At 54.5% G+C, this 25,051-nt stretch overlaps 3 protein-coding genes across 7 annotated transcripts; 1 reads left to right on the forward strand and 2 right to left on the reverse strand.

The window, feature by feature from the left end:
- Positions 1 to 132: 132 nt before the first annotated feature.
- HSP90AB1 (heat shock protein 90 alpha family class B member 1) lies at positions 133 to 6,280 on the forward strand. 4 transcript variants are annotated; one of them, XM_042886454.1, is made up of 12 exons: positions 133 to 344; positions 484 to 630; positions 783 to 989; positions 1,216 to 1,375; positions 1,542 to 1,675; positions 2,104 to 2,409; positions 2,835 to 3,000; positions 3,169 to 3,359; positions 3,597 to 3,744; positions 4,002 to 4,270; positions 4,727 to 5,060; positions 5,732 to 6,280. In XM_042886454.1, the coding sequence occupies exons 2-12, from the start codon at positions 484 to 486 to the stop codon at positions 5,839 to 5,841; spliced, it is 2,172 nt and encodes a 723-aa protein (XP_042742388.1). In that variant the 5' UTR covers positions 133 to 344; the 3' UTR covers positions 5,842 to 6,280. The 4 variants fall into 4 exon arrangements, 3 of the variants coding, with proteins under 3 accessions (XP_042742388.1, XP_042742380.1, XP_042742396.1); XR_006181544.1 differs by lacking the exon at positions 5,732 to 6,280 and adding an exon at positions 4,398 to 4,509 and having other exon boundaries at positions 334 to 382; positions 4,727 to 4,818; XM_042886446.1 differs by having other exon boundaries at positions 334 to 382.
- Positions 6,281 to 9,580: 3,300 nt separating this feature from the next.
- SLC35B2 (solute carrier family 35 member B2) lies at positions 9,581 to 16,264 on the reverse strand. Of its 2 annotated transcripts, none has more exons than XM_042886530.1 (4): positions 16,206 to 16,264; positions 13,350 to 13,543; positions 12,802 to 12,962; positions 9,581 to 11,760 (listed from the first exon to the last, which is right to left on the reverse strand). In XM_042886530.1, exons 2-4 carry the CDS (start codon positions 13,504 to 13,506, stop codon positions 10,822 to 10,824), a joined length of 1,257 nt encoding a protein of 418 aa, XP_042742464.1. In that variant the 5' UTR covers positions 13,507 to 13,543; positions 16,206 to 16,264; the 3' UTR covers positions 9,581 to 10,821. The 2 variants fall into 2 exon arrangements, with proteins under 2 accessions (XP_042742464.1, XP_042742456.1); XM_042886522.1 differs by lacking the exon at positions 16,206 to 16,264 and adding an exon at positions 15,962 to 16,134.
- A 230-nt stretch (positions 16,265 to 16,494) lies between these two features.
- NFKBIE (NFKB inhibitor epsilon) lies at positions 16,495 to 25,051 on the reverse strand. Its single transcript, XM_042895340.1, has 6 exons — positions 24,708 to 25,051; positions 18,790 to 18,892; positions 18,286 to 18,499; positions 18,107 to 18,195; positions 17,757 to 18,005; positions 16,495 to 17,645 (listed from the first exon to the last, which is right to left on the reverse strand). The coding sequence occupies exons 1-6, from the start codon at positions 25,049 to 25,051 to the stop codon at positions 17,580 to 17,582; spliced, it is 1,065 nt and encodes a 354-aa protein (XP_042751274.1). The 3' UTR covers positions 16,495 to 17,579.

The following is a 25,051-nucleotide window of genomic DNA, read 5'->3' on the forward strand; positions in this document are numbered from 1 at the left end:
CAGTAACCGCAGTGCCGCCTGGTGCCGCGGAGGAGAACTGCACGGCCTCGCGGCGGTCCGCTCCCACGCACCGGCCGGCGCCCCGGACCCGCAGAAGCCCGACCGCCACCGGGGGTCGCGTGGAACTCTCTGGAACACCGACCGCGCTCCTACTCTGCCGACACTGTGCTCCTCCGCTGGCCGCCGCCGTTAAAGGGGACAGGAGGTGGGCCCACCGAGCGGCCCGCAGCTTCACCCGACATCACCGCTGCGGCGGCCGCGTTCCGCAGGGCCGTTTTAAGGCGGAAGGAACCGCCGGGCGGGGCGGGGCGCACCGTGCCTCTATAAGGAAGCCCAAGGGGGAGGTGAGGATTCTTTTTTTTGCATCGCCCGACTGCAGACGGTGAGGTTCGGGCGGCGCTGGGTCGAGGCTGGTCGGGTGGGCTGTTATCGCTGTAGCTATCGCTGCAGCCCTGGTACAGACGGCGTGGGGTTGCCTTGCAGATGCCCGAGGAAGTGCAGCATGGAGAGGAGGAGGTGGAGACGTTCGCCTTCCAGGCGGAGATCGCGCAGCTCATGTCGCTCATCATCAACACGTTCTACTCCAACAAGGAGATCTTCCTGCGGGAGCTCATCTCCAACGCCTCCGACGTGAGCCCTGGCCGCGGGAGGGTCTTCCTCTGCTGGGGGGCGGGGGGGCTGGGGCAGCCCTGAGGGGCTCAACAGTGGGCCGAGGCACGTGGTGCTTGGCGGCGGCTGTCCGGTAGGGGGCGGCAGCGAGCGGGACCCGTTGTCTCCTAAAGGCGCTGGACAAGATCCGCTACGAGAGCCTGACCGAGCCCTCCAAGCTGGACAGCGGGAAGGACCTCAAGATCGACATCGTCCCCAACCCGCGGGACCGCACGCTCACCCTGCTGGACACCGGTATCGGGATGACCAAAGCCGACCTCATCAACAACCTGGGCACCATTGCCAAGTCGGGTACCAAAGCCTTCATGGAGGCCTTGCAGGTGGGTTGCTTTTGGCTGCGTGGCATCTGTGGCCTCGCTGCCTTCCTTGCTGCGGGGGCTGCCGGCCTACCTGAGCGTGTTTCCACACCTCCAGTAGCAGGGAGGTGCTGAGGGTAGGGCTGGCTGCCTGTTGTGCCTTTATCCGTGTGTGTGCTGACACAGCTCTCTGCTGGTTGAAGCCGTTGCAAACGCTTCCTGTGTTCTTTTTGTCCCTCTGCCCTCACAGGCAGGCGCAGACATCTCCATGATTGGACAGTTTGGTGTGGGTTTCTACTCTGCCTACCTGGTGGCCGAGAAGGTGGTGGTCATTACCAAGCATAATGATGATGAGCAGTATGCTTGGGAGTCGTCAGCTGGGGGATCCTTCACTGTCCGGACTGACCATGGTACGTATGGCACAAAATCAGGTGTATTTCTGCTGGATGGGCAGTCCTTTTAATCCTTAACGTTACGTTATCAAGTAGCAGTTATGTTCCAAAAGCTGGTCCTGTTTATGCATTGCCCTTCTGCATCACCCCTTGAAACCCACAGCTTTGTCATCTCACACAATAGGTGAGCCCATTGGACGGGGCACCAAAGTGATCCTGTATTTGAAGGAGGACCAGACAGAGTATTTGGAGGAGAGGCGTGTCAAGGAGGTGGTGAAGAAGCACTCCCAGTTCATTGGCTACCCCATCACACTTTATGTATGTCAGAACAGTTCTGTGGGGACCCCTGGGAAAGCGGGAGGGAGGGATGAGAAATGTTGGAGGGGATGAAAGAATGACAGCTACCATCTTTTGTGGCCAGAAGAAGTGAGGAATTGGAGGCAAACATAGTTAATATCCAGACATGTATTCAGTCTTTGATCTGTACAGCTGAATTAGCTATGGAGCGTAGAGGGTTTTGTGCCCGCTGTCTTCTCAGACACGCTGTTTCATTACATGAACGCTGCAAGCATTTGTAGGATTGACTGGGGAAAAAGCACTGTTTCCTGCCATTGTATGTATTGGGCAGTGATCTCCACCCATGAGGATGCCTGTTTTGCTTGTCCTGAGAATAAAGATTTTCTGGTAGCGGTTGCTTGGGGCTAAAACTGTGTTTATGACTCTGATTCTTGTCCTTTCTTGCACAGGTGGAGAAGGAGCGTGAGAAAGAAATCAGTGATGATGAGACAGAAGAAGAGAAAGCTGAGAAAGAGGAAGAGACTAAGGATGAGGAGAAACCAAAAATTGAGGATGTGGGCTCTGATGAGGAGGAGGAGGGAGATAAAGGCAAGAAGAAAAAGACCAAGAAAATTAAGGAGAAATATATTGACCAGGAGGAGCTGAACAAGACCAAACCTATTTGGACCCGCAACCCTGATGACATCACCCAGGAGGAGTATGGAGAGTTCTACAAAAGCCTCACCAATGACTGGGAGGATCACCTGGCGGTCAAGGTGGGTCCTGGGCCACCCTGGCTTCCTGGAGGGACAGAGGGCCCCTTTCTAGCTTGTACCCAAAGCCACCATTTTGGTACAAATCTGAAGGTTCCTGGGCCACTTGATGCTGCAGCTTCTATTGATTTTTGTGCAGGTGGAGGGGTGGGCAGTGGTAGACTAGGAACTTGAACAGGAGAATATTGGGTCTCAGAGAACTACGACTTCTCTGTCCGGGCCTACTGGATGCTAGAGAAGCCTGGACATGCTGGGGGTAGCAGTAGGGCTGAAGAGGGGGAAATGCTGGCTGTTTTGTAGGAGACCATGCTGTGCTTCTCTGCCAGCCCTAGTGCTGAGGAGCAGCAGTTCAGCCTGCCCAGTGTAGGTGCTTGCAGCAAAGTCTAGAAGGGACAGACAGTGGCATTTTCTCATTTCTGGCCCCACAGCACTTCTCTGTGGAAGGGCAGCTGGAGTTCAGGGCCCTGCTCTTCATCCCACGCCGTGCTCCTTTTGACCTCTTCGAGAACAAGAAGAAGAAGAACAATATTAAGCTGTATGTGAGGCGTGTCTTCATTATGGACAGCTGTGATGAGCTCATTCCTGAGTACCTGAGTAAGAGCCCCCCTGCCTCAGTTTCCCAGGTTGAGCTGGGACACCCCCAGCCTCGTGGTTTTCAGTGCCAGGTGGCTGGCTGAGATGCCAGCAGCAGTGGGCTGACAGCAGTCTGTGTCTTAACACTTCTGTTATAATGAGATCTTAATTTCTGTTTCCCTTACTTAGACTTCATCCGAGGTGTTGTGGACTCAGAAGATCTACCTTTGAACATATCTCGTGAGATGTTGCAGCAGAGCAAAATCCTCAAGGTGATCCGCAAAAACATTGTGAAAAAGTGCTTGGAGCTCTTCACTGAGTTGGCAGAGGACAAAGAGAACTACAAGAAATTTTATGAGGCCTTTTCCAAGAATCTGAAGGTGAGAGCTTGGACATAGTGCACTGGGAGGAGGGAGGGACTTGAGATCCACCTGCCTTCGGAACAGGCTTGTTCCAGCATCACATCAGGGTGTTGGGGTAGAGGTGGGCCTCAGAAGTGCCCCAGAGAGCCTCTGTGGGCAGTTGGACTCTTATGTTAGGAGGTGGTTGTGTCTTGGGGATAGCCAAGTGTATGTAAGCTCCATTCTGGAGACTACATGTATGCTTTCTGCCCGCAGCTGGGCATCCATGAGGACTCAACGAACCGAAAGCGCCTTTCAGAGCTGCTGCGCTACCACACATCTCAGTCAGGTGATGAGATGACTTCACTTTCAGAGTATGTGTCCCGTATGAAGGAGTCACAGAAGAGTATCTACTACATCACAGGTGAGCCAGATCTCTGCTGATGAAGCGGGTTATCTGTCTACCAGTTTTAAATTCTTCCAGGCAAATCTTGCTGCCTTCAGCAGGCCCTCTCTGCTGAAAGACAGACCATCTCTGGGTGCTGGGGCAAGGTTATCAGGCCCAGAGCCCTAGCTGCAGCCAACTTTACATCAGGGACTCTGAGAGATCAGTATTTTCTATCACACTGTAAGCAGCTCCTAAATCTTTGTGACGTCCTGCTTCTAAACCCATAAACACAGGGGAGAGCAAGGAACAGGTTGCCAACTCAGCCTTTGTGGAGCGTGTGAGGAAGCGTGGCTTTGAGGTGGTGTACATGACGGAGCCTATTGATGAATACTGCGTGCAGCAGCTCAAGGAGTTTGATGGGAAAACCCTAGTGTCAGTTACTAAGGAAGGGTTGGAACTACCTGAGGATGAAGAGGAGAAAAAGAAGATGGAGGAGAGCAAGGCTAAGTTTGAGACCCTCTGCAAACTCATGAAGGAAATCCTGGACAAGAAGGTGGAGAAGGTGAGACGGTTGAGGAGCTCAGCCCAGGGCTGTGTCCTGGGCTGGTGGGAGGAGGGCTGGGCCCCTCTGTGACGCAGGCAAGGGTCCCAGCTCAATGCATGCCTCTGATCTCCCTCATCTCCTGCAGAGGAGCCGCTAAAGGAGACTGAAGGTCCCAGCATGCACTGCACCATCTTGCTCTAAGCAGCCAGGCTGCAGGCGAGGGGCACTGACCCAAATACGTGCATTGATGGGAGACGGTAAGTGTGGGAAATGCAGTGGGTACTGAAGGTGCTGGCTGAGCTGTCCAAACCGTTCTGTCAAGCGATTTTGGAGCTGTTTTGAAGGATCCCTGTTTGCTTTGGGCTGTCCTCAGGTGAACCTGGGATGATTACATGGGGTGTTGTGCGCTGGGGCTGGGTCTGTTCTTGGGTGTGCTGGGAGCCTTGCTCTGCTAACTCTTGGCTCCCTTGTCAGGTAACTATCTCAAACCGGTTGGTCTCATCTCCCTGCTGCATTGTCACCAGCACATACGGTTGGACAGCAAACATGGAGCGCATCATGAAGGCTCAGGCACTGCGGGATAACTCTACCATGGGCTATATGATGGCCAAGAAGCACCTGGAAATCAACCCTGACCACCCAATTGTGGAAACTCTCCGCCGGAAGGCTGATGCTGACAAGAATGACAAAGCTGTCAAAGACCTGGTGGTCCTGCTCTTCGAGACTGCTCTGCTGTCCTCTGGCTTCTCCCTGGAAGATCCTCAGACCCATTCCAACCGCATCTACAGGATGATCAAACTGGGGCTTGGTACGTGTCCACGCAGCTTCTGGAGAAGGTTCTGGGCGAGGCTAGCTCCCCTTATAAATGGGATTTTCTTAACCTGCTGTGAAATCACCTGCCCAAGTCTCTGTTAAAGTGAGATCCATGGTCTCCTCACCTTTTCTTGTGGCTTGACACCGTATAGGTGCCCAAGGTGTCTGAGCTGGAATTTCCTACAGAAGTTATTAGGAAGGAGTGACGTGCCTTGGCAGAAGCAGGCAGCCTAGCTTCCTGTGGACTGTGCAGCAAAAGCAATGTGTAGTTGAGGCATGAGGGAAAGGCCAGTGAGTGAGCAGTGCTGCTGTGATACACAGAAGTAGCTGGGTGTTTAAGGAGGCTGGGGGCAAGTGGAAGTCTCAAGAAAGGTTGTCCTGGCCTCATGCCCACCACCAGGCTGCACAGGTGACATCATTCTTGCAGTAGATGTCAAAAATCTACCATGGAAAAGAGGGCCCTGCCCATGTGTTCAAAGGGCTTGCTTACATTCAGTTTTGTCTCAACTGTCTTTTAGGCACAAATGTAAATCAAGAAGTGCTGTGGCTTGGCATAATTCCTGGGTGCTGTTGCTTGGGCTCCTGACAAGCCAGCCTTTGTTGTGGGACTGTGCGACTCAGCTGTCTCTTAGAGGCTTCATCTCTTCTTTCCCTTTTCTCTCCTAGGTATTGATGAAGATGAGGTGATTGCAGAAGAGTCCAATACAGCTCCTCCTGATGAAGTCCCACCTCTGGAGGGAGATGAAGACACATCCCGCATGGAAGAGGTGGACTAAAGAAAGAAGTCTCTTCCATCTCCTGCCAGACCTCTGTCCAATCTCATGTCTGTTTAGAAAAGGGGTCTCTGCTCCCACCGACTTCTGGCTCCTTGATGGTGTCTTCTGGAATTTTTTTTTTTTTTTTTTTTTTGGTAGTGGGGAATGGAGACAGGATTCCCTGTTTGTCAGTAATGAGCAAGTCAGGCAGCCCTGGGCATGTCTGTTGTGTGTATTTCTACTTGTGTAAGATCATGTAATGGGGAATGGAGGTGTGGAGGGGTCAGTCTTCCTCTTTCTCACACCCCATGGGATCTCCCATGCTCAACTGAGGTGAAGAGAGTCCTTTCTCTCCAGCCTCCCCATAGTAGGATTGTATCTTGGTTGGCTTGGTTATTTTTCATTGATTTTCCTGATGTTTTGTTCTACTGGAATTAAAGTGTCAAAAGATCAAGGTTTACATAAAAGGTCCTATTGTGTTCTCATGTCCAGAAAGAGGAAGGTGAGGATGCTCAATTCCAGAGGTTTGAGCACTGGAAGGGAAGTTATGCAGAGCTCAGCTGGTGCTGTGCTGAGAGGGCTGACAGGCCTGTTTTGCTTGCGGGCACACTTCCTTGTATTGGAGGGCTGCTGGGACTTCTATTCTCTGCCATGTATAAGCAGGGGGTTATATGAACCTGGGGTAGAAATTGCAGGAGACAGAATGCAGGAGACAGGTTCTTGTTCTAGCTGCACCACTGCCTATCCCTGCCTCCAGGGGACAAGGTGAGGAGGGGATTACTGGCTGAGGAGAACTTAGGAGATGCCTTGAAGAAACTGTCTTTCGGCTTGCATCAAGCTGTGGCCTTGGCTCCCTTTCTCTTCTGTGTGTCATAGCTGCACATGCTGAGTGGGCTGCAGCTCTTTCCAGAAGTTGGGGGAGAGATAGGTGGCCTGCTTTCAACGCTCTTGGCCTCTGTAGTTAAAAAGCCACCACCACAGGTTCAAACTGTTGTGCTCTTTCTGAATTGCCATGTGAAGGCAGGGTCTACTCCGACTAGATTTGAGTTGTGCTTTAGCTCATCTCTGCTACTTCCCTGCTTTGGCACCACAGAGAGGGTAGGTGAGAAAGGACCTGCTGGGCAGGAGAGGTGGTCTCTGCCTGCATGACCTGCAGCTGGTGAAGAAACCTTTTCAAGCTGTGCTTGTCAGCTGAATAAGCTAACAGGACATGAGTGTGTGTTGCTGCTGGCTGGTCTAATCAGCATCTCTCTGTCTCTGGGCTGGAGCAGTGACAGGAGCCATCTGCTTGTTCCCTTGCAGCACAGAGTTGAGATAGGGGTGGGAGGGAATTAACTGCTGGGGATTTCAGCTGCCTCTGTTCAGCTCTTATGTCAAACTGCTTTTGCAGGCTTTGTTCTAGGCTTCACTTTTTCTCCGCCATCCAGCCTGCTGTTTTAAGGTTTCTGCAGCCCTTTGGGCTTAGCAGCACCTTGCTTTAACCTGTCTCTTGGATGACTGAGAGGCCTGGGGCATCATCTGAGCCATCTGCTCTTTGTATCAAACTTACACTAAAGCTGTAGGGCTTGTCACCCTCTGCCATGTTGGCCTCTGGGGTTGGGCAGGGGAAAGGGACATCAAGTCATACTTGACTGTATGCCAGCAGCCACAGGCACAAAATGGAGTGGACATTTTAGCCAACATCCATCTTGAAAAGGGAAGTAGGAGGTAGAGCACAGCTCTGGTGGGAGCTGGAGTCATGCCTGCACACCAAGGCACTGTAGGACACAGTACTGCAATGGTAGAAGCTGAAGGAGACAGAAGGGGGAGTGGAACCAGAAGCAGAAAAAAGCAGAGGTGTAAGTGGAAGAGGTGTAAATGGAAAATGAAGTGGAAGCACAAGCAAAGTGAAGTAGAAAGAAGTGGAAGTGACAGTGGAAGAAATCAGAAATGGAAGGGCAGAATGTTGTGAGGGTGGAAGGTGGCTGCTACGAGGATGGAAAGAAGCAGAAGTGGAAGCAGAACCAGAAGTTGAAGTGGAACCAGAAGTTTAAGCAGAAGGAATCAGAAGCAGAACAAGGCAGAACTATAAGCTAAAGTGCAACCGGAAGGGAAATGAAGCAGAAGGAAATGGAAGCAGAAGTGGATTGAAATAGAAGCGTCAGAGGAAGCAGAAGTGGAAAGGAGTGGAATGAGAAGGAACTCAAACCAGAAGTGTAACCAGAAGTAGAAAAAGTTGAAGCAGAAGTAGAGGAAGGAAACAGAAGTGGAATGAAGCAGAACTGGGAGAAGTGGAAAGAAGCGAAAGGGCAGAAGGCAGCTGCTACAAGGGTGGATGTGGAAGTTGAGGTGGAATTGTAACATGAAGAGGAAGCAGGAACAGAATAAAGTGGAAAGCTGCTATAAGGGCAGAAGACATTGAGATAGAATAAAGAGGAAGTAGAAGGGGAAGCATAGCTGGGCAAAATGTAACCAGCATATGCATAAAATGGAGTGGGTGTTTCAGCCAGCATCCATCATGAGAAGGGAAAGGGGAGGTAGAGAACAGCTGGGCCCTGTTTTGAGCCCTACTGGGAGCTGGAGTCATGGCTGCACACTGTGGGGCACAGTGCTGCTTGGGTGCAAGCTGGTGGGGTGCAGCTAGAGCTGTGCTAGCCAACTCTTGCAGAGTAATTTTCTTGCTGAGACAGGAGAAAGGAGACAGGATTTCTCCCAGGATAGGGAAGTTTTGCCAGGTGAGCCTCAACATTGATTCTTTTCAGCTTAAAGCATTTTCCTTGTTTGTTTTCCTCCATTCTCATTTAACTGAGAACAGGGGTCCTGTTCTGCACTGTGATAGAAAGGAACTTTACCATTCCTTTCCTTTTCATCCCCCTTTTCCCCCCCCAAAAAAAAAATCCTACCCAAAAACCCAAACGTTCTCAGTCTGACAGCAGACTGTGAGGCAGACACTTGGGGGAATTTGAATTTGTAAACAAAGAGGTGGAGGCAAGAGGAAGGATGCAGGGCTGTGAGATCATGTAATACAAGCACTTTCAAGAACTTGAAAGTATTAAAGGAGCTTGGATAAAACTGCTAGAGCCAAACTCAGTGCTGTGGTCAGCAGATGCTGTTGTCCTTGCAGGCTGTTAATATGCCTGATCAGTCTCTCCTGTAACCCTCGCTTGATTCTCCTGTTTCTCTAGCTGCAGGGCAACGTTCTGTGGTTGGCTCCAGACCTTGCTAGGCCCAGAGAGCACAAGCATAGAGTGAAGGTTTATTTCAACACTCAATTGTGCACCAGGGGTCTATACAGGACTTGTGGAGCTGGTGTGGGTGCAAATGCACTCCATGAAGACTGGACTCCTTCAAGGCCTCACTATGGCAGTGGAGGCTCTGGCCCCTATTTACATCATCTCTATCCATCTACCCTATTTGCAGATACACCCACCTGGCGCCAGGGTTCCCTGCGTTGTCCCCAAGTCCTTATCAGGATTAAATTGGCACAGAGTTGCAGGTCCTGGTGCACTCCCCAGCACAAGCAGAGGTCTGAGCATGGCTATGTTCTCCAGCTGTGTGTGTGCAGGGATCTTGCATGGAGGGACCATGGGGCTTTGGAGCTGTAGGTCCAACCCTGGGTGCAGGCAGAGGTACCCGTATTTGGAAAGGAGAGAGAGCGTAGCAAAGTTTTCTAGGGAGATCAGGGAACAGCTTGGGGAATTAGTCTCTTCCCTCCAGCTGTGAGTGGGAGGGAAGATACAGGGGAAAAGAAAACAAACAAAAAACCCATTTACCCCTGGGGTACTATATGCAGCATATTTTTAATTTAATAAAATAAAAAGAAAAAAGTTGCTTTTCAAAAGTACCAAAATTGCTGACTTGTCAGTCAGGCTGTGATGGGGAGAAAAGGGTTAATGGGTACAACCCAGGCTTTGGGGAAGAGCAGTGGGAGCAGCCTCCACTACCACATCCCCTGTTGCCTGGGGGCAGGCACCTGCTCCTCCATCCTCTGCTGCCTGTGGAGAGGGGATGAGCCATGACAGAGGGCTCTGTCCCTTCCTGCAGACCTCCAGGCACTGTGGGGCTCTGATAAGGCCCCAAGAAAGGTGGGGCTGATACTTCCAGTTGGCAGGGAAAAAAAAAGCGGGTGTTTGTGCTTCTCTGAATGGCAATTACAGAGTCCAGAAACCGTGGCACCCTGAGGAGATGCTGGGGATTCTGGGCACTGTAGCCTTTGGCCTGTAACAGCAGCAGATGTAAATGAAAAGCAACCTAGAATAACTCAGCAAGCCTTGGGAAATGCATCAGCCAGCCTCTATCTCCACATAAAAATCAGCCTGGGCTAGGAGGAGCAAAGAAAATTGGCTTAGAGCTGGGGTAAGGGACTGATAAACCAAACTGGGATTCCAGCCTGCCCTCCCAGAGCAGATCCCAGGCCTGTGGTAGGACAGGTCCTCTCTGAGCTGTGCCTCTCCTACCTGAGCACCTCCTGGGAAGAAAGCCTGAGGCTGGAGTGACTGAGCGGGAGTTTCTGTCCTACTTACCCCAGGCTCAGCTCAGGATTTTGCCTCATATAGAGACATTCCAAAGACAGAGCTAGTGTTTTTCCTGCTCCCTCCTCCTGCTGAGCTCTGTAGTAGTGACAGACATGGAGGCGCGTAAGCTGGAGGGAAGATGTTGCCATGTAAAAGATCTCTCTTGTTCAATCAATGACCTTAGAGAGAAACCATGACACAGGTGGGGCAGGAGCACCAGCAGCCCCATGCTGGTTTGCCCCTGCAGCTGCAAGCCCCTAGGTCCGTGTCTTGGCTGGAAGTCTCTCACCTATTAAGGCAAATAGTAAGGTTTGGAGCTGTGGCAGCCCAGAGCATTCCCTGGGCTTGTTGCAGCCCCCTCCCCAGGAAAAGCAGGTGGAAAATTGAGTCACTTGGCCAGCCTAACAATACTCCACCTGGCTCCTCAGTGGGTTCTGATAGATCAAGCAAGCGCCCCCCAGCAGAGGCAGGACAGCAGGCACAGCTCAGAGACCCTGGCCTCAGCTCCTTAGACCTTTTGGACAGCGGTCTCCCCTGGTGGTAGTTTCTTGCTGCGCTTCTTCATGCGGCTGCGGGCATAGACGCGGAGGAAGAGTGCCATAAAGACAACAGCTATGCCCAGCCCACCCACAACAGTGACAGTGTGCCCATAAATGAGGCAGGAGAGGAGAATGGCAAAGGCCTGGCGGAGAGTCATGATGATAGTGAAGACGGCTGCCCCAAACTGGTTGATGGTGTAGAAGATGAAGAGCTGGCCACAGGCAGAGCACACTGACAGCAGCACCGCGTGGGCCGTGAACTCCGAGTGACGAGCCATGAAGTGCACTGATTCTAGCAAAGCACCCTGCTCCAAGAGCGAGCCCACTGTGAAAAGGCAGGAGAAGACATTGACACCGAACATCATCTGCACGGGAGACATCTTGTAGGTGAAGAGGGCATCCTGCCAGTTGGATGTGAAGCTGTCGAAGACAATGTAGCCGGCCAGGAGGACTACACCAGAGAAAGTGGTGACAGTGGACACGTGTCTGTTGGGAGCACTGGAGAGCAGGAACATGCTGACCCCCACAGAGATGAGGGCAGCTGTCAGGTATTCCCAGTACTCGTAACTCTTGTGTGACACCAGTTTACCCATCATCATTACAGGGATCACTTTAGAAGCCTTGGCCAGCACTTGGGTGGGGAAGCTGATGTATTTGAGAGCCTCGTACTGGCACCAGCTGCTGAGGATGTTGGAGAGGGAGGCGAAAGAGTACTTGTACATAGCAGCCCCATGGCGCGGCTGCTTGGTCAAGGCGCAGTACAGACCAGCCACAGTGAAGGCCAGGATGCGGTTCATGAACACTAGGAACTGGGAGTCCTTGAACTTCTCACCAGGGTCCGTCTCAGTAGCACCGTATGTTCTTGTCATCACGCGCTCCTGGAGAACACCCCATGTGAGGTAGGAGGCCTGCAAAGCAAGAGGAGCACAGGGAATTAGGACCCGCACCAAGAGCTACAAGCAATCATTGGAAGATTGTCTATTGCCCACAAAGCAACACCTCAGTACAGAGAAAACACTTGTTTTAAACTGCCTGTTGAACCAGATGGACAAGATCAGAGAACATTACTGATATATAGCTCTGGCTTTGGTGCCAGCTCTCTGCAGCAGGTCCTGGCAGCTTTCCCAATGGCCTTTGTGTTGGTTTTCACTTCCAGCTTTACAAACCAAGTTCTTCCACCCAAATCAATTCTATTTTCTAGCAGACAAAATTGTTCTCCAGGGATAATCACTGCTCTGGCTGTCACCTCCACTACTTTACGCAGTGCTACTGAGCACTGAGCCTTTGACAAAAGTAACATGAACTTTTCTCTCCCAGCTAACTAAGGCAGAGAGATGAAATGATGTAGTTGCGTCCTGCAGAAAGTCTGAAGGTACTGGGATAGCAGGCCAGAGCAGAGGCATTTTCTGTTGGCTGCAGGATTTGTGAGTTTTGTGTAATAATTAATTTTAGTCCTCGAAGAACCAAAAAGCTGCCATTCCTAATGACGATTAGGCTGTAGCTGAGACTCGAGGAAACTAAAATTAAAAGATCCTCTATTTTTGTAGCCGAATTCCTTGGTATCCAAATCAATCTATCAAGGGCAGAACCCTTCAGCTCCAGAAAGTGACCCAGAAGAGAGCCCATGTGTTAACTACCTGCTGCTCTGATGGGAACTGGAACAAGAGCAGCCCTACAAATCTCAGTAGCAGAATTCTCCTTGTCCATGGATCCAAGGGACTGCATTTGGACAGATGAGAGAGGTCCCAATGCAGACGACACCAGAATGGTCCCTCAAAGGTTACACAGCAGCCCTGGTGGATTATCCTAATGGAGAGGCAGTGTCCCAGCCTCCAATTCTGCCCTATCAAGGACAGCACTGCATCTCCAAGGAACTGGCAGTACAAACTCATTTTCCAGTCCCTCCACCCTGAGTGGGACGGCCACGCACACATGCATAGGGCCCCTACCTGTAGACCAGCAGCACAGAAGAGCAGCTTCAAGATCTGTCGGGCTGTAGAGGACTCTGTAGGCTCTGCTCGGGGTGGCAGGGAGCCATCCTCTGCATGTACAGTCTTCACCTCAGAGCCGAACACACATGATTTGATGACAGGAAAGCAAATGCCTCGGCCTGAAGGGACAAGAGAACACAGACACAGAATTAACCACAAGCCACACCAGCCTGAGAGGTGTAGGCTCCTTCCTTACTAACCTTCTCTGTGACTAACAGTCAGTTCATTACACTACATGCAACACCAGATGGAGACTGGGGCCTTTAGCAGACAAACTGTCATATTACTTATGCAGCCATGGATTGAGCTGACTCAGGCAAACTCCAAATTGTTCAGAATAAAGTTCCATATCTACTAGTATGGGAGCCTGGGAGATATTTGTTTCAGGATAGCTCTTAGGGATGGAAGATTATGCCCAGCTCAGCGCTGGTCCAACAAAGCACAGCAAGAGAACCACCTGTCAGCGCTGAGGCAGATATCTGAGGAAAGCTGTTGCCTGCCCTTACCTGTCTCCAGGTAATTCCTTCTCTTGAAGTACTGAATGAGAAGGAATCCTGGTATTACAATACTCGCATAGCCAGCAGCGTTAATAAAGAAACGGAAGAGCCAGAAGTCCCCCCAGGAGTCCTGCAAGGCAGGGAGCATTTCTTCACCAGTAGCCATGATGGGGAGAGCAGCCAGCTCGAGGGGAACACAAAATCTGCAAGAGAGACAAAGAGGCAGACGATAGGCAACCAGCACACAGCCTGCTCCCCCTGCCTACCTGCACCACCTACCTCCCAGATTGCTCCTGACCAGCAGGCAGCACCCATATCCCACGCTGGCAAATAACAGCAGTTATCGCAGAATACAGAGCAGGAAAGGCCCTCTGGAGTTTATATTTGCATCTGTTAACAGTGTTTGCTCTGGCTTAGGAACACATGGACTTAAAAGCTTGGGCTTCCAGGATTGGAGAGGATGTTTGAATGCTGTTGTAAAGGGCAGGTTATGACAACGCCTTTGTTCCAAATGCAAGGAGCACATTGCACCTCACCTTTTCAGGTTAAACTATAGCACAGCTAAATGCAGATTTCTTTCTTCTGGGTGGAAAAAAATAAAAGGTCATGAAATGAAAAGAGATTCCTAGCAGCTCATGTTACAAGCCTGCATCCAGAGCAGCCTCTCTTTCAGAAAAAGAAACTTCCCCTCCAACTACACCAGGTGAGCAGAGGAGAGCCAAGGGAGCATGTGGCTGCCAGGCTTGCCCATCTCCCTGCTGGGGCAGCACATAGCCCTGGGGCAGTGCGCCAGGGCATTCCCTGCAGCTCTGAGGAAATTACCAGGGCTCACCCACTTGACAAGGCACAGCCAGAGGGCAAGGTTGGGAAGGAACCTTCTTATCAGCTGTCTGGTTGGGTTTTTACCAGTGCAATCTGCAAAGGCATCTGAAGCATTAGTCCTGAGTGAGGAATGATCTGGTCAGCTTTATGACAGCTGTAATGCACCTGTAGTACTTCCCACTGTCCCCTTCAGTGCACAAGCAAACCCAGGCTAGTAGGCCACACAAAGAACAAGAGCAGCAGATACACAACAAGGAGGAAGTTGGCACAGACTTCTGCACCCAAGGCCGCTGGCATCCTCCTCTCCCGCAGCAGCCTGGTCCAAGCTCAAAGCATCTTTCTGCAGCAGGGGAGGAGGTAACTTTGGTCCATGCTCCATTCTTGCCCCAGTCTCCCCTGCAGAAAAAGCCTCACAGGGGCCAGTGATGGTGCTATGGAGCTGGGTACATAAACATGCACCAGATGAAGCTCTGGGCTTCTGTGATGAAAAGGGCCAGAGAAGATGCTAGCTCCCCCTGCAAAAAAACAAGTGATTCATAGGAATTTAGGCCCTGTGTACCTTCCCTCAGTGTCAGAGACCGCAGCTGTGGTCTCCAGTATTCACGAATCTCAGAGTCTTGTACTAACAAAGCTAGGGTTGTAAAGGCAAAAAAGTCCCCTGCCATTTCATGAGCAACAAGCTCTCCCTTCCCACTGTCCTCCTATGCCCTGGGAAAGGGCTCAGGGACTTTTCTAATCTTCAGTCACTGCAGACAGGCCTCAGAGTCCAACAACTTGACATAAGCCAAGGCTGAGCTTCACCCTCCTGTGACTTACATGACCCAGAAATTCCCATCCTGGGTAGAAGTGCAAACAGCTTGGAGCAGGTTTTTGTGCCTCTGCTCTCTCCTCATTAAAAAAAAAAAAAAAAAAAAAAAAAAAAAAGTCTGACACCTCTGCCTCAATCCTCCCCCTCCTTCAGACCTCTCTCCTGCTGAGAGGCACTGCAGGCTGCACAGGTGCTGGAGGATGTAAGGAAAAGAGCTCAGCGGTAGCAATGGGGGCTGATGCTGCCCACGTGCTCCAGGCTTGCATGAGGTAATCCTGGCTGATCACAGCAGCTCTCTTGCCAAGCAGAGGGCACAGAAAAGCCCTTTGCTTTTGCTTAAGTCTGATACAAACCACAAAGTCGGTTGCTACATTCATAGCCATGCATCCCATCAACTTGACGGAGACCAAAAGCCAGCCACCCCTATTCAGGACCATTCCCCTCACCCCCAAGCACTGTTGCGGGAGCAGGAGCAGCCCCGCTCTCCCACAGGAGGATACAGCGGGACAATGGCTCTCTATGCGCGCACCGGCAGTTCCCAGACGCAGATTCAGGGCCGCCGGCTCCGCTCTCCCCGCCGAGACTCGGAGGGAACAGGGCCGCCAGTGTTACAGGTGGGAGGGGGCCGTACGGGCGGCAGGCCGAGCGGTGAAAGGCGCCTCAGAGCGGGACCGCCGCGCGGCTGCAGCTCCCCGGCTCGCAGGGGGCCGCTCTCGGCTGCACCGCCGCAGAGCCGGGCCAGGCCTCGGCCCCGGCCCCACGCCTCGGGCTCCTGACTGAGCCTCAGGGCTCAGATTTGGGGCCGAAGCGCTGCCCGGCCGCAGCCCGGCGCATCTGCAGCACCGCTCCGCCTAACGCGAAGCCTCGAGCGCAGAGAGCCAGGCCCCGCTCCGAGCAGGACCTCGCTGCACGGAACCACACCATCGCGTTAAGGTTGGAAACGCTTCTCAAATCACCCACCCAACCGCCGGCCCACCACCGCTGTACCCACCTGCCCGTCACTCGCTCACACGGCATCTCCCCTGCGGCCCGGCCCCGGGCACCCAGCTCCTCACTCTGCCGGAGGGCCGCCTCACGTCCCCAGACCGCACGGCTTTTCGCCAGGGACCGGGGACCGCCGCCGGGAACGGCGAGATAGGAAGAGGAAGCTCCCGGGGCTATGGGGCCGGTCCCCGCCCAGCGGCCCCGTCCGCAGGCGCCGCGTAGCCCGCTCCGATTGCAGACCCAGCACCCACCTGCGGCCCGCTCCGGCCCGGCCCGCTCCCGGCCGGCTACCTTCAGCCCGCTGCCGGCGGCGGCGGAGCTCCCGCCCGGCGGCCCGAAGCGTCGCGCCCCCCCCCTTCCCCACAGCGCCCCCTGGCGGCGCGGAGGAGCCGTGCGGGGCGGCGCGGAGCCACACGTAGCTGCGGCTGCGCTCATGGCCTCGCTATTCCGGAGGGCGGGAGGAAAGGATGGGGCGACGGCGGCTCTGCTTCAGGGCTTGCTGCACTGCCCCAGCCATGCAGTAACGGTTTACAACACTCATTTAAAAAAACAAAACAAAACACTTTTATTATGGAAAAAAAAAAAAAAAAGTGTAGATTACTTGCTTCTGCCTTTGTCCTCCTGCTCCTTCAGGCCTGGCTACTGTGACACGTTGCTCCCCCCAGCCACAGGACTCCCGGCCCTGGCAGGTGCTGCTGAGGTAGTGGGTAGAATACAACTCAATGGCAGCCCCAGAGCTGCTGGGGAGACCAGAGGAGTGAGTGCTGCGTTCCTGGCAGCATTCCCTCACATCTGCCTTTGCAAGAAGAGAGGAAGAAAGCTGCGAGCAGCTCTGCAGCATCGGGGGTGATTGCGCCATCCGGGATTTGCCCCACACAACAGCAGCTGCTCCATGGCAGCAAGTGGGGAATTTCCCTGGCTGGGGTGGGGTCAGCACCATGGGCGTCTGTTCACACAGCACCTCAGTGGGCCGGTTCCCCAGCACACTGCATCATGTGCTGCTCCCACAGGAGACAGGCAGGGACAGGAGGCTAGGAACTAAAAGGATGTGGAGATAGCCCAGCCACCACTTCAGCCTGTAGAACCCAGGGAAAACCCTATGTTCTCTAATCAACCTGCCATGCCACAAGCTGGGTCAGGATCTTCCCATGCTCATTGGAAAAGAGAACACTGTGTGGGAGTGAAGTAGGTTGGGTGACACGAGAGCTCGAGCACCTGCAGCCAGAACAAATGTTTATTACAGTGAGCACTAGCTGCTCACCCACTCTTGTTCTGATGCTGGCTGGGGTGCCAGATGATGCTCTGTCCCTGTGCACTGTAATGAAGAGTCCTCTCCTGCTCCATCCCCAGTCAGTGACAGCCTGCAGCACCTGCAGTTCAGGCCCCTAGCAGGGAGCGGAATTCAGTCCTGCTGATCTGTAGCACAGACCCCACTGGGCACAAATCTGAAAACACAGCCTCCCCTGTGTAGTGCTCGTAGTGTCACCTCCTTCTGTCCAGAAAGGCAGCCTGAAGCCCACAAAACTCTTCTCCAGGCAGGGATAACACATGGCTCCATTCCCATTGCAGGCTTCAGGGTGACAGCACAGGGCAAGGAGGCCATCTGTGGTCTACGTGTCCACTGCTCACTCAGAGCACACGACGGGCTTCCCCGAGATCTTCAGGTCATCAAAGGGCAGCAAGGCAAGGAACTGCAAAAGCCAAGGGTGCGGGGCTGTGAGCATCCCTGTTGTGTCTGTGCCACCACCCTGCAGCCCCAACATACCGACAGAACTCTCGGCATCCCCACTGGCCTCACTCACATCATCGTTGCCATCAGCTAGATCCTGGGCTGTCTCATTTTCCATGTTCCTCAGTAGGGTGTCTGCCCCAGAGTGTGAGAGGATGGCGGCGATGGCAGCATCCTTGCGACCCACGGCCAGGTGAAGCGGGGTGCAGCCATTGTACATCTGGGCATCTACGTAGGCCCCGTTGTGCAGCAGGAACTGGACAGCACTCCGGTTGTGGCACTCCACCGCCATGTGCAGTGGGGTCTTCCCGCTTGTGCCCTCCTGTGGGTGACAAGGAAATGGGTGTGAGGTCCCCTGCAGCACCCACACCCCATAGACAGGGTGGAGAGGTGCAGTCCCGCAGTAGCCCCTTCCAGCCCTACTTGAACATCAATGTTGGCACCGCTCTGCAGCAGCAGGGACATCATCTGGATGTTCCCCTTCAAGGTGCTGATATGCAGACAGGCCAGACCTGGGGAGAAGAGACAGCCAGCATCAGTGCCAGTCCCCCCCAACCTCCTGGATTTACAGCACAACCTCTGGACTTGTCCATGGGTCCCACCTTGCCAGTTCTGGAGCTGTAGGTCCTGGAGGTGCCCAGGGGGCTCAGCTGTGCCCTGCAGCAGCTGCTGGGCACAGCGCAGGCGTTGCTGCTCACAGGCCAAGTGCAGCGGGGTGTTGCCATTGCGGTCCTGCAGCCCAGGGTTAACTCCTTTGTGGATTAGTGCCTCGACTACACTGGGCTGCTCCAGATAGACAGCCAGGTGCAGCGGAGTCTGGAGGAGGGAAGCAGAAATTAGGAGGCAGGGGTGCGATGCAGTGCCAGCCCCCAGCAAGCAGCCTGGTGGCATGGGGTGGGCACTCCTACACCCCTGGTGCCAAGAGCTGCTTTCCTCCCTCCCAAGGTGTTGCCTTCCCCCTCTTTGGAAAGAGATTGCTCACACATCCTCATCATGCCCTGCAGCAAGCAGGAAGGCTTCCCTAGGGAAAAGGCTGATGGAGTGGGCACCCAGTAGAGTGGCACCTGCCTGCCTTATGCCTTCTGCCCATCTCACTCACGTCATACCTGGAAAAGGTCATTCTGGATTTCCAGCAGCTCTCTGGGAAGCTGAGCAATGCAGCAGAGTGCCACATCTGGGACACAGTGAATAATTGCCAGGTGAACCAACCTGCACAGGGAACAGGGGTGGAAAAGAAGGACAAAAATCAGTCCCAAGTGATACGCTCATGGGCAGAGATCCTCCACTGCTGTAGCTGAAATAATCTCCCTACCTCCCCCAGCCACCTTCTTCCCACCAGTTTGCATCTTCCAACCCTGCCCTCTCCCCATGGCAGCTCAGCTGCAGGGTGGGACAGAAGCACAGCCTAAGGTCCCCAGGGCAGACCCATGGGGTGACCACAGGGGATGTGACCCACCTCTCCTCCCTTGGGCCACACTGAATGCAGGGGGTTTGCACCCTCCATCTTGGGGAGGATGGCAGAGCCTGAGAAGCATTTTGCAGAGCCCAAGGGCCAGGTCTGGCCATTGAGCAGGAGGTTTGAACTCCAGCAACCGCCAGGGGAATTCCAGTTCCCCACTGCTGGCTCCACACGATGACACTTCTGCTTTCTCCTGTGCCAAGGCAGGCAGCCGGAACTGGGCAGGAGCCTAGTACCAGTGCAAGATCACCTGCGTGGCACAGTCCTTCTGCCAGGCTCTCCTCCAGCCCCCACTGATTTCCTCTTTCCCTTCCACATCCTTCCCCTTTGGTGCCGCTGTGGCAGGACTGGCATGCAGAGGGATACTAGAGTGCTCTAAAGAGCTGGGTACCCTGGTACTCACCGCTGCTGAATGCTCAGGCTGCCCCAGCCCCAGGGTAGATTTCGTTCTCAGCCCACCCTCCCTTGCCCTTCCCCTGCTGCAATGCTTGTGCTGGTTTTGCACTGGTCCTTGCTGTCTCTGAGCAGTCAGAACAGAAGTGAGAGCAGCAGCAGTGGGCCCGAGGGGAATTTCCAGCCCAGCACTACCAACCTGCTGCACCCCGCATGGGCACAGTGTAAAGGAGTAGGACATCCCTCAAAGGCTAGAGGGAGGCAGAAGGGGCTGCAGGAAGGCTGCACAGCCTGAGCAGCCCAGCAAAGCTGCCTCCTCCGTGGATCAAGCCAGTACTCGACACCGCAGGCGCACCTCACCTCAGAGCCCCATTTTCAACAGTGAAACAAGCAAGTTCCCCTTTGCCCTGCTGCCTGTGGAAAAGCTGTGTCCTTGGGGAAGCCCTAGGTCATGCTGCGGGGAATTCCCCGCTGGAAGTAGAGCCGCCCACATTTTGCATCCATGAGACTGCTGGGTGCCCCACACCGCTGACGCTCTGGAGCAGGACAGGGGATACACCAAAACCAGATACAGAAATGCAGCAGTAGCATGTGCTCCACTGCCTTCAGCTGCTTCCCACGGCTCTCAGGCCTGCCAGTGGGCAGGGAGACGCCCCAATAGATTTGCAGCAGGCCAAGGCTGCACTTCGAGATGGCCTTTGCCTGCTGCCAGGGACAGTCCCTGCCTCTCCACGCCTGCTCCCACGTGCCGAGAAGATGGCAGGATGTGCTGCTCTCAGGTATGGCGCAGATAAGCGCGTGCAGCCCGGGGACTTTCCGAAGCAATTCGGGTTGAACTTTAAACCCCTGCCGCTTTCACTTTCCAGAGCCAAACTTGGCTCCCAGGGGAGAGAGCTGCGCCCGGCTAGGGTGAACTGGGGAGGGTACCTTGGAATGCCCCGTAGCATGGGGACAGGTGTGACAGTCACAGGGGGACATGAAAAGCCCAACCCTCTGCCGGCATTCCCCTCTCCCTGGGCCAGGGGCTTTGCAACTCAGCATGTTTGGATATCCATGCTGCAGGAATTGCACAACCAGAGCCCCTTCCCACCAGTCAGATCTCAGGCTTTCCCTTGAAGCTGCTTCGAAAGATCGCTTTTTTCCTTTCACCCGTCTTGCTTCTCCACCCAGGCACAGCCTCCTCCCCTGCTTTCATTTCTGTATTTGCTCCCCTCTTTCCTCATTGCCAGGCCTTAGCTTCCTGAAATGGCTGCAGAGGTGATGAGCTGCTGGGGAATGGTGCAGCAGACACTGGGGCTTGATGAACCCTCTGGGAGTACTTGAGTAGCACCCTTGTTCATGGAGACGTGTGCAACCAGGAAGCATCTCCTGCTAAGCTGAGAAATGTGCCCAGGAGACCCCAGGTGCAGGCTTCATGCAGAAAGCTGTTTTTTTCAGGCCACAGTCAAAAGCCATCCTCTCCGGGATGGCACACAGCAAGCCACCACCCCGGGCATGGGGAAGGAGAGGTGCCCACGTGCTGCCAGAGTGAAAAGTGTCCTGGCCTGAGGATGCTGCAAGCAGAGACATGGGGACAGGGTACAGTGACACCCAGCTTTGACACAAGCAGAGTTCCACCAGTCCTCTGAATAACCTTTGCTATCTCTCTAGAACAGGGGCTGACCATGCAGATCCTTCCACCTATGGAGGACAACAGCTTGTCCTCAGAGCAGCCTCTCCATCAATGTCTCAAGGGACCAGGCATTCAATGGAATTCACCCCAACACATTCTGATCCCTCTCCAGATAAGCTCAATAGGAATGCTTTGCTCTTGGCTCCTTGTTTTGTCTGAGCAGAGGAGGAGGAAATTGTGCACATAATTTGCACAGGAGAAGCTTGTTACCAGGAGGAAATGGCATCAGCAGCAACACAGAGGAGCATGAGCAGGGAGGAAAAGAGAAGGGGAATTCCACACTTACGCTGCTGCCCCGCTCCAGCCTTTCAACCTGCACTGCTAACCGCTTCCTCACACACCAGCCCCAACCTCTGTCAAGCGGCATGGCACTGTCCCACACTGCAGCCCATTGCTGTACAGCTCCATACCTCCCCGCGTGCAGAGGTGGTTCTGCCCTGTGCTGACATCAGGTGAGCTCAGCCTGTCTGCGTGCAGAATGGGGCTCCGCTCTGCACCAGCATCCCTGCAGGGAGGGGGTGTGCAAGAAGCAAGACGGCCTGTCCCAGGAGTATGGAAATCATTTCAAACCCCAAAAGGCCCACTGGCCATGGCAATGCCATTTTGCTCATCAGGAAGCAAGTCAATTCTCCTAGTTCTCACACACACACAGACAGCCTCCCTTCAAAACAGCCTCTTGCTTGTGTACAGTGGCTAGACCTTGCCAGAGCCTGTACAGAGCCATCACTTACAGTCTGGCACACACTGCGAATTGCCACGGGCTGCTCTCTAGATGAAGCACCAGCACTGGGGCTCAGCTCCACCACCCACTCACTGGGGGGATTCCCATCCCTGGGGTGCAGGGCCACCCCATATAGCACCCGGCTCAGACACCATCCTTCACTGTCACATCTGCCTCCTCTCGTATCCACACTGAATGCAAAACCACTCAGACAACCCAGAACTGGCAGAAATCAAAGCTTCCTTCATTAATCCAGCTGAGCTCATGCCTCCCAAGTGGCAACCAAGCAAGGACTGAAAGACCTCCCTGCCCTTGTACTGCCTGACATCAGGCTTCTGCAGCCCAGCACGTGGAAATTTCCAACCCTTTTTCCTCCTCCTGCATCCTGAAGTTCTCTGTGTCTGTTGCCAGCTCTGGGGTAAACCTAAGCATGCGGAAAGTCTGAAAACACTTCCCTGAGCCCAGACTGAAGCCATAGAACAGGGAAAAACATTTCACTGGCATTATCTTGAGAAGCAGGGTTCCCCCAGCATACAGGCAGGAATCTCTAGAGAAGGGCCACGTGAGACGAGGGAGTTAAGATGGCCACATATTGTTGAGTGCCTAAAAACAGCTCTTACCCTGCAGGACAGCCTCACACCCAACCGCTGCCCAAGCAGGCAGGAGCAGGGTGGGAACGCCCTTCTGCTCCACAGTCATGCGAAGCCCAGAGCATCACCGCCAGTGGGAACCCACATTTACCCATGAACAGTCCCCCAGCCCTTGCAAATGCACCTCAGCCCACAACTCACTGGCACATGATTTCTTATCAGCAGACGGGGCAGCACTCATCGCCGATAGGAGGAAGTTGGGCTTCCTCCGCATCTCTCCTTCCCTGAGCAACTCCAGCTCTGTCTCTCCAAGCTAGCAGGGGCTTCCATAAAACACAAGCAAGTGAGGAGATTTTCTATACCTCCCCATCCCACCTCACAGAAGCTGGTCCTACACCCACTCCTGTCCCAGGACATCGCGCTTACACATCTGCCTGGTAAGGCTGGGAGGGAGGGGGTTTCCTCGGCAGCTCCTGACAAAGGCTGTGTTTGTTTGGAAGCCAGAGCACAATGCCGGAGCTGCCTGCACCGAGCTCACCATCCCTGTGACTGGAAAGCCCCTCTCTCGGCTTCCACGCAGAGAGGTCCCATCGGAATCCCATCTAGCAGAACAGGAGCTGGGTTGAAAGGAAGAGACAAATGCTTGGAGGAGACTGCCTGAAAGTGCAGAAGCAGCACGTCTCTATGCCTGACATGGAACAAGCGGGATGCTACACTAAGTGCAGGGCCGTGCCCATGCCTGCCTTGGCAGCTCTGGGAGCTACATGCCCCACTGCTACAGCCCCAACTTCCTCAGGACAGCAGGGGAAGGACCGCAGAGAGGGCTGGGGAGGCTGAGGCTTTTACAAATGATTCTTGGAAGGCTTGTGTCAAGGCACCCACACATCTCAGTGGCCAGCACCCCACACCTCCCCATTAGGCAACTTCCTTCCTACGCCAGCAGCCCCTCTGCCTTTGGGGGGCCCCCCTATGCTCCAGCAGCACTTTGCAAGGACCTATCGGCACAGGCAGCCCCCACTTGCATTGAGCAGAGCGCTGGATGCTCAGCACTGCTAAATATAAATGCTGCCCACCTCCACCACAGAGTCAGGAGGAGAGACAGGAATAGAAAAGGCAGAAGTCCACAGCCCAGCCGCGGCGACCTCAAGAATACATTTCCTTCCCAGCACCGGGAGCAGGCTCAGGAGGCCTTGTGCCAACACCCCCAGCCCCAGTGTACAGCAGGCTCCCGCCTCACTCTGTGCAGATTTCCTGTTCTGAACTGCATCGTAGCTGAGAGAAAACAGGAGAGCAGCTCCAGCCACTGGGAGAGCTCTGAGAGAGTAACTCCAGGCAGGAGATGCCAAGGCACCGCCAATTGATGCTTCCCAAGTTAATGAGCTGTTTGCACTAGGCTCTGGCCAAGCAAGTCAGGCGAGCAGCAGGCTCAGCTGCCCTACAAGACAGACTTGAATGGCACACGCATCCCCAAGCAGCTGCACCCACCGACTGCCTTCCGGCAGCGCTGTTTCCCCAGGCCTGCCCGATGCTCCCCGCTGGCACGCTGGCTGTTAACACTATGGCCGGGGGCGGGGGAGCTGCATGCAGCCAGCCCTGCTTGCTGCCAGACCTGCCACAAATCCTCAGCAGAAATCCCACGTTAATAAGCTAATTAGCAGCAGTGCAGGCTCCCTCCTTAGCAGGAAGTAAACACCGGAGCTGGCTCCCACCTCCAGCAGTCCTGGGAGCTGGTAGCTCTGCCTCCGCGCAGCCCCTTCTCCAGCCCGCTCCTCAGTCGCTATTAAGTCATTGACTTGCTCGTATCGGCGCCCTTTGGTTTCTCTTCCTCCTGCCCTATTACTTAGCATTAAGCGCCAGCCTGGGCTTGGGGCGAAGCTGTGAGAACATTGTGCTCACGCCATGTGTGTTTGTGATTAAACTCCCCGCGGAGGGAACGCAGGCAGAGGGACGTGATGAGCTGAACGCAGCTCTTAGCAGCCAAACCGTGTTACCTTGGAGGGACGCCTCTGACGCTGGGAGCGCTCTGGGCGAATGGAAAGCCCCCTGCCCTGCCAGGAGCTGGGCCTCCCTGTGCCAGAGGCGCCGAGCATCCCCGCGGCTCCCAGGTCGTTCCCCGAGAGCGGACCCAGCCCGCAGAGCGTCGCAGAGCCGCGGGCTTGCAGAGGAGGGCAGGGGCCGCGCACACTTACGTGTCACCGTCCTCCGAGACGTAGGTGAGGGCCTCCAGCTGCCGCCGGTTCGGGCCGTCGGGCGGTGGCGGCGGCTCGGCGGACGGCAGCGCTTCGGGCAGGGCGCCGGAGCCGTAGCTGGAGTCCAGGCGCTCCTCGGAGGGGGTCGGCGGCTCGCAGGGGGCCGGGCTCTCTCCTGCGGCGGTCGGAGTTTCCCCGGCGGGGGTCGGCGGCTCGGTGAGGGTCGGGGTGTCGGCAGGAGCCGGGTTGTCCCGCCCGCCCGGCAACGAGCGCAGGGACTCGATGCCGGAATCGCACTGCCCGTCCTCGCCCTCCCAGCACTCGCCGCCGGCCGGCCGCGCCAT

This window comes from Lagopus leucura, unplaced genomic scaffold (assembly GCF_019238085.1).
Source record: "Lagopus leucura isolate 7727_CA_CO unplaced genomic scaffold, USGS_WTPT01 Super-Scaffold_73, whole genome shotgun sequence".
Lineage (NCBI taxonomy): Eukaryota > Metazoa > Chordata > Aves > Galliformes > Phasianidae > Lagopus > Lagopus leucura.